The following is an 8,315-nucleotide window of genomic DNA, read 5'->3' as shown; positions in this document are numbered from 1 at the left end:
GGTAAAAAGAAAAAAGAAAATCCTTTAAAAAGAATGTGGAGGTGATTTCTCTCTAAATTGAAAATGCAGCGATTCTTACCTTTTTTTTTTCTTACGTGCCCCACTTTATTTTAGCAATAAAAAGATTCCAAGTTACCATCAGCAGAACTTTTGTTTTTCCACCAAAGCCATTTTATACATGCACAAAACAACGTGCGATCAAGTGTCTACTAAAATGAAAAACTTTGGATACTGTGAAAATGTCTACTAACAATATAGTGCAAAAAATGTCTTATAAAGGATTCTAGAGCAACCGCTATTTTATATGCGTATTTGTCCCTTCTCCAGATAAAAAAAAAGACCAAACAAAAAAGAAAAATAAACTGGGGTGATGTTTGGGTACAGAATATACAGAAGTTCCGTGTTACTGAATCTGTTTAAACTTTCTTAAAATATGATCCAATAAAGCTCCAAGGTCCATCAAGCACATCAGGTCTATCCCAGAGAATTGCCTGCTCCACTAATTCGATCTCAATAACATCTTTATGGCAGCTTTCCATCCTCAAACTGTTTGGTTTGTGTTGCTTTAAGTTTATTAAAAATGATCTGTTTGCTGGTTAGAAAGGCCAGTGCTATAATAAATTTGCTTTCCTGTTTCAGACATTGTAATTCATAAAGCAATACCAGTATTACCTATAAACTACAATATTCCAGGCAGCACACTCACAGTGTCAGACTAAAATGTCCCATCTTATTGATTATCATGCAGAGCCAAGTCTATTCATCATTCCTGAAACTATTGATTAATGCACTTTTACTCCACTGCAGAAATACTTTCAATTTCTTCACACAATCAGCTTTAACATTTGAAGAGAATCTGCTCAGCGAGCCCTGGGGAGATTCCACCAGTGGAGAAATACTTTTAAAGCTGATTTTTAACATCACAGTTTAAAGTTGTACAGTTGTACAGAACTCTTTGCCCAGCAGGTTTGTAGTCCTAGGAAAGATATTCCATAGAAACAGCTAGGTGCTGCTAATCGAATGCTCTTGATTAACTGGTCATCAGTAAGTGTGAGCACCTGCGTAAAAGCAAACATTTTAACAGTTTGCTTATCTGCAACATTCAGATATGTGACAATCTCCCCAGGAGTGAATGACCCAGTAAATTCACCCCAAAGTCAGACGATGCAATACACACAGTAAATGCATCTCATGGTCTACATGTCTTTTGTCATGTTCTGTGGACAGACCGGACCAGACAGTGGAGATGTCTGAACATAATGTAGAGCACAGTGTTTGGTGAAAACCAAACACAACAAATCACCACAGTACTGTGGTGGAGGGGTTGATGATCTGGCCTATTTTGCAGTAACAGAACCTGCACCTTGCAGTCATTAGGTGAACTCCTCTGTAAGCCATAATATTTTAGAGTCAAATGTGAGGCTGTCTGTCTGACAGCTGAAGCTGAAAATGGGGAATGATTCCAAGCACAACAGCAAATCTACAAGAGAGTGGCCGAAAAAGAAAAGAATCAAGGTGCTGCAATGGCCCAGTTAGAGCCCAGACCTCAACCTGATTAAAATGCTGTGGCAGGAACTTAAGAGAGCTGTGCATAATTGAAATCCTTGCTAACCGCCATGAATAGAAGAGACACATGAGTTAGTTATTGCTGCTATAGGTGGTTCTACAAGCTACTCAATCATGGGTTGTACTTAGTTTTTCACACACTGGTTCTGCATTTTGGTTCAGCAGCTACAAATACAAATATGCATATATATATATTTATATATCTCACTGCTTTGGTTTCAGCATACTAAGCACTAACTCAAAAACTGACTTGTAAAAAAGAAACACTTTCACTTCATTCAGGAAGAGCTACACATAGGAGTGACAGAGTACAAGTTGCAACAATCGCATGTCTGGTTGACCTCTAACTGAGCACATAGGTTAAAATTTAACATACAGTAAATTGCTTGCATTAGACTGTAAATGAAAAATCAGGTCAGTAAACTGATCCTTCATTTCCTTGATGGCATAACATCCATTTCACAAATGAATGGTGCACAATTCATACCATGCCTGCTGAACAATCACTAATCGATAAAGTATCACATTTACTTTTGCTATTATTGGAGCAAGACCTATAAATTAAAGCTGGAGTGTGAGAACTGAATGAAAGTAACAACGACGACAAAGTATTTCATGTGTAGTGGTTTACACATTTGCCTAACAAGAAAAAGATCTCTGGTTCAGTTTTGCCAAATCAAACATGTGAAGTGACCCCTTGTGAATAAGGAAGCAGCTAAAAGTAACATTTGCACATCCTAAAATGAAAGACCTATTACTAGTGGCTCCCTTAAAAATATTTCTATAATAGTATTTCATTCATTTATTGCTGTTTATCCAGGTTGCAGCAGTCTGTGCAGATATGCCCAGACCTCCTTTCTCCCCAGCCATCTCCTCCAGCTCTTCCAGGGGAACACCAAGGCATTCTCAATCCATCTAAGAGACACAGCAGTGCCCTCCTAGAAACACCTAGAAGGCAGCTTAGTCAGATGACCGAACCACCTCAACACAACGAATATATTATTTGTGCGAAAATGTACCAGACCATATTTTTTAATGAAAATAAAATTTTCAGTGTCATTTTGATTAACTTGCAGCTCCCTGGAGAAGTAGTATTTGCAGCAGTTTTGGTTGACGGGAAAGCCAACTGGAGTATTTACAATCTTTGCAAATCAGTCTTTGTACTTCCTTGTGAGACTGTATAACCCCCAAAAAGACTTTGTCATTCATTAAAGGTTCTCTTAGAGCAGTTTAGAATAATTGTTTTACAGTTCTCAATATCAGCCTTTCTCCTGATCGCTTGTCTGACTGAGATAAACATCCAACAGCCGTTATCCATATGTACAAGCAACACTGGATAATATTCTAATATGCTTTATACAACAAGTTAATGCCTCAGCAGTTTCTCTTTCACCTTGACGCACAAGTAAAGATGCATTTAATGATACGATAAAGGCAAGTAATTGAACTTCTGATAATTTTGACATGAATGGACTTGTGAAATCCTCTCTGCAAATTTGTTATCAATCAATGGATTGATAATAACGTGCAGTTTACATGTGTTTCATCACTGATGGCCACACACTACTCCACTGTATCTTGACAATAGCACCTCTTAAGAGAATTTCATGTTAACCTTTGGGCTTTAAGGTCATTAGAACAACAAGGTACAAAGACTAATGAGGAAACTGCCTGTGCAGTGTGGCATCTAAATTGGAAACACTGTTTGAAATACTGAAACAGGCTGCCTATTTCTACCTGAATACAGCAAAGTATTAACAATAAGTCTACAAAATAGCTACTGATCCAAGAAAAGCAATACTAAAATTTACACTGCAGAGGCACGAGTCCAATATGAAGAAACTATTCCCATCTAAGGTTGCATCGGTGATGATAATCTCCCTCATGACATGCCTTATCCTTAGATGCGAGCCACTGCACCACTGTGACAACAAACAACATTGTTCATCTGAATTTCCACTGAATAACAATGAAAGAGATGGCCAGATGCTTCACTGCTGCATTCCTTTATAGTTAATAATCAAGTACTTGCTGTTTGGTCTGTTTTTTGTTTTCTGTGCAATACTGCTTTTCATTCACTACATTAATATCTCTTAAAACGGCAGACTTTTCTCCTTCGCCGTGTCCGGGCAGCTTGCATTCGTATAAGCCTTTAAGGAGAGGGGGCTAATTCGATTTGGCCAGAGCCAACTGCACCAATTAAAGACACATCATCAAACTCGGCTTGGTGCTGTGCTGTACCAAAAATACCTTTGCAGCAGCATTTACAGCCCAGAGGCAGTCAGAGGGAGCACTCCCCCTGCCTGCTAAACCAGGAGATCCCTGTTTGATTTTTGCTGGAGACGTTTTGTTTTTTGGAGAAAGCCCCCAAATACGCCCCGAGAAGGAACAGTGAAGAGAGAAGAAGCAGATGAGGCAGATTGCTTCTTTATGCTGCTGCATTCATCCTGGTGCTGCTGAGGTTGGGGTGGGAGGGAATGTTGTGAATGACTGAGGCAGCAGAGCAGCTGAGTGAGACTAACAAGTGGTTGCCATGCAGCAGGAGCAAGCGCATGTGCTTCTGGAGAGAGAGCTAGAGAAACAGAATGATAATGAGCAGCGGGTGGCAAGTAAAGGAGCATGAGGACAGGAGCTCTATCTCTCAGAATAGACATATAATAGCTCGATCCAGCCTTCCGCTTCCATTCCTCTCTTTTAATCTCTTCACCTCTGGCTTTTTTGCTTAGATGAGCAGTTAGCCTAGCACATCCAGAATGCCAGCAATGGATGAATTAATGGATATACATCTGAAGGCTTCAAGAAGGAGGAGTTGTTCGGAAGAGACGGCAGCAACAGGTCTGTAAGGATGGCACGATAATGATGGTGAGACGCCTGTTTTTTCTCCCTAAGACATCCTCACTAGAGAATCTGTCAATGCAGTCCCTCTCTCTTTCACCTTACCTCACTGCCTCGCTCTCTCTTCTCTCAGTCTCTCTCACCATCCACACTTGTGCAGTGTCCTCCTCATCATTCTGCTTCCTTCCTCCTCGTCTGTCTTTCCCTGTCCTCCCTGTTCATTTTCCTATCTGTATGTATCCTCCTTCTCTTTTACCCCCTCACCCGCTTCCTGTCCTGTCACTCTGGCCACCTGCTGCTTGTGTTCATGTGAAAGATTTTAGCGTTGGGGTTGGGGGATTGGGGAAGTGCAGACTTCCACTTGTGTGACCACACCAATTTTTGTGATTATGTTTGGTCATTTACGGTCGCCCTCTCACCATCTAATGGAATTCCACTGTCTGGCAGGCATCTGCTTACATGCAACAGGTAGAGATTCCATTCCTGTGAGCTGAACATATGTAGCATCACATCTTCACGAGATGCGATGTAGTCATTCATTCCTCACTGCTTTGCTTATGTGTAACGGCTGGCTATGCACTGCGACACACTGTAATTCAAACCTGACTTAAAGACATGTAGTCATGCCTCGCTTTCAGTGAGCCGAGCCTGTCTCTCTCCTAGGTTCACGTATGCTCTTTGGGTTTTGGGGTTGTTGTGTTTTTTAATTTCTTTGCAAAATTTACAGGGGGGGTGATCTGTAGAATGAGAGAGATCAATCTTCGAACGTTCAAAAGAGGCATTTATGTAGATACAGGAACCTTAAATTAATTTCTCTACAGTTTATGCATTAACTGTTGCACTTAAACAGGCTGATTGAAATGGATCTGCTCACAAGACATGATGGCAGATAGCTGACACCACCATTTAAACTCTGTCCAGGTAACATGCAGGCTTCTAAACGCCTGACCCTATCAGAGGAGAGATGAGGCACCTAGATGTTGGTTTACCATGAGCAGCGTCCACTACAACCACTCCCTTGCTGCCATGAGCGGAAACGACATGATGGCGCACTCTCTGACTCTGGAGCAGAAGACAGCCTTTGCCTTTGTGGGGATGCTACTGGTGTTTTTGGGGCTGCTAATAGTAAGGTGTTTCAGGATCCTGCTGGACCCCTACAGCAGTATGCCCTCCTCCAACTGGGCTGATGGCATTGAGGGGCTGGAGAAAGGGACGTTTGAGTACGCCCTTACTTAACACAGGGACACACGCATCAGTAGATGTCCTGGCAAGCAAGAAGTGTCCATGGAAATCCATATGCATATTCACACACACACACAAACACTTGCAAACATGAACGCACACAAGCTCCGCACAACCATTGCACGCTGAAACGCCATTAAGACATTACTGTGGCATACCAAACTCCAACAGCAAAGCCGCGTGTGTTGTTTAATGTGTGTGAATTGTTCAGTGTCCGTGTGCGACTACATGTTTGTTGTATGCGTGTGCGGATGCGTGGTGGTCATATTCTCCGCCCTTCTGCCAGGGGGTGTGTATTTCAAATCATCGATTTACACAGAACTTGGCTGAAGCTCCCTTTAACCCATACCTGCGAGATGAATGAATGTCTGTAGATAATAAGAGAAGGATGTTCATGGAAACGGGTGGGAGATTAGGATGCAATGGATCTTTTAAGATATAGTTTGAAGACTCAGGGACAAGATTCCTCATGTGAACTTAGAACGGAAGAGAGAGAGTGTTTGAAACTCTGCACAGCTAAATTGTTCTGCACAGGAATGTATATGAGTGGATACAGGGTATTACGTCTAACTAGTGCTTTGTAGCCTAATCAAATCCAATCTGTGGATGATCCAAATGGATGCTGCTGCTGCTGCTGTGTGTGTGCAGTTCAGTCCCTTTCTGTGGTGTCTTGTTCTCTGAAGTCATGCAATGAAAGGCAACACGACAAACTGTGATTTACATTATGGTGTTACTGTTTCTAAATGATGCAAAATCAACTCTCAAGAGTTTGTACTGCTGCTTTTTTTTTGAATGATGGTATACTGTATCCTGCCACAACCACATGTAAGTGTGAAAGGAACAAAAAACAACCCCAACTGTTTACTTTGATACGTGTGGCAGTGTTGCTCTATGACTTGTCAAGCATTACTTCCATTGTTTAGCTTTCAAGCGAAATGAGGACGAAAAAAATTGGAAGGACTTCCTCATTCTCAGCACTGCTAGTTTTCTGATGACAAGGAGAAACTCTCACTGCTCACCTGCCTGCAAAGGAAAAGGTCACATGGAAAACAGGTGTGGGATGAGCGTCCCCACTCCGCCTGAACATCTTTATCCTCTAGTTTCGGTCTCACCTCCAGTCTTCTTTCCAGACAGAGGAAGACAGAACAGTTCTAAACAGAGATTCTGTAATTCGGCCCACTGCTCAAAGTCTGGAGTGTTCCTTTGCTAATTTCTACGGTCTACGGTTTCTCCTTAGTGCTGTGACTCTGCCTTACTGTGACCTTCAATGGGTTTATGTGCCTTCATCTAGAAAACATTAGAGCACCTGTTTGTGCGTGCGTGTGTGCCAGTGTATGCGTGCATGTGTGCGTGCGTGAGTGTCATATCATGACGACAGGCCTGTTGCTTGCTCAGCTGGTGGTAGAGGTTTCTCATTGATTTTCCTTGGATCCAATGATGTATAAATAAATAGAATTTTCTTCACTTTAAAATATTGCTTGCAAAGTCTCTGTGTTTTGTGCCTCTTGTGTCTTATGTGGGCAGATCTGTTTTACTTGTGAGCACGCCACACGCTACACAATTTCAAGCCTTTTTACGTGGCCTGCTCGTAAGCTAGGAGAGCAGTTTTGCAACATTGCTGCAGCAACAGAGGGAAGGGGAGCAAGAGAGAGAGCCACAGGGCAATACTGGAGATTTAGAAGCAGTCAGACCTTTGTGTTTTTTAAAATAAAACTTTTACAAATAGGTCCTCGTGCAGAAATTGATGATATGCATGTGCATGTGTGGTATGGTCTGGAGACATATGGGGGCTAATGCAACAGCAGACACAAGCAGATCTGCAGAGCCCACATGCAGTTTACAATGAAAGGCCACCCTGTTCATCCCCTCTGACACGCATCATTTGTCAGGAATGCAATCATTAATGCGCCATTATCTCCGTCACCTATGTGACATCCTTATCTGAAATCTATTCTTAGCAGGAAAAAGCCCAATTTGCCTCTCAAGCCTACAAGCCCACTTAAAAGAAAAATTGAACCCGACATTGTAACAAAGGTTATCCAGGAAGTGTTTCGAAACGTTGCACTGTCTTGTAATATGTCACTCTGCTGTCAGCTCGGACGGTTTCCGTTATTCTTTTAAACACCATAAATCGCTAACCCTCCACTGACTCGAATAAAACAAAGAGAGAGCTCTTTGGATCTTTGGCTGCTGGGTTTGATGGAAATAGGAGCTGAGTGATTACAAAATTATTATTGCACAGATCATGTGTTGATGGCATGACTGAATAATGTACCTTAGTGTTGCTGATTATCGATCATTAGTTTTATAACTTGCGATCTTCGGACTTCACCAGCTATGACCTTGATGTCGCGATAAGGCCAGAAGATACAAAAAGTTTAATTTTTGTTTAAACCAAAAGCAATTTAATACAATCTGCTGCTTTTAGTACAAGAGCTTTAGGAAATCATTTTAGTGAGGCGAATATTGTAGTTTAAATGCCTCATTTTAACACTGCACTGGTTATTGTCAGTGCCCTTGGGTCAGATCTAATGCTTTATCTAAGACTATTTAATTTTAGACTCGTGACTTGAGTTACATAATTTGACAAGCCTCCCCATAATTGCATTTGCTTCTGATAAAGAGCAGTGGTGCTAAAAATGGCACGTTGTATAGAAAACTTAAAATCATAA

The 8,315-nt window shown here is 41.5% G+C and overlaps 1 protein-coding gene across 1 annotated transcript; it reads left to right on the top strand.

Moving 5' to 3' along the window:
- The first annotated feature begins 5,256 nt into the window (after positions 1-5,256).
- On the top strand, positions 5,257-6,659 carry ctxn2 (cortexin 2). Its single transcript, XM_039603625.1, has one exon. The coding sequence runs from the start codon at positions 5,392-5,394 to the stop codon at positions 5,635-5,637; it is 246 nt and encodes an 81-aa protein (XP_039459559.1). The 5' UTR covers positions 5,257-5,391; the 3' UTR covers positions 5,638-6,659.
- The last annotated feature ends 1,656 nt before the right edge of the window (positions 6,660-8,315 follow it).

Source organism: Oreochromis aureus, linkage group 1, assembly GCF_013358895.1.
Source record: "Oreochromis aureus strain Israel breed Guangdong linkage group 1, ZZ_aureus, whole genome shotgun sequence".
Lineage (NCBI taxonomy): Eukaryota > Metazoa > Chordata > Actinopteri > Cichliformes > Cichlidae > Oreochromis > Oreochromis aureus.
The sequence above is the reverse complement of the archived record's forward strand: the minus strand, read 5'-3'. Positions and strand labels throughout refer to the sequence as shown.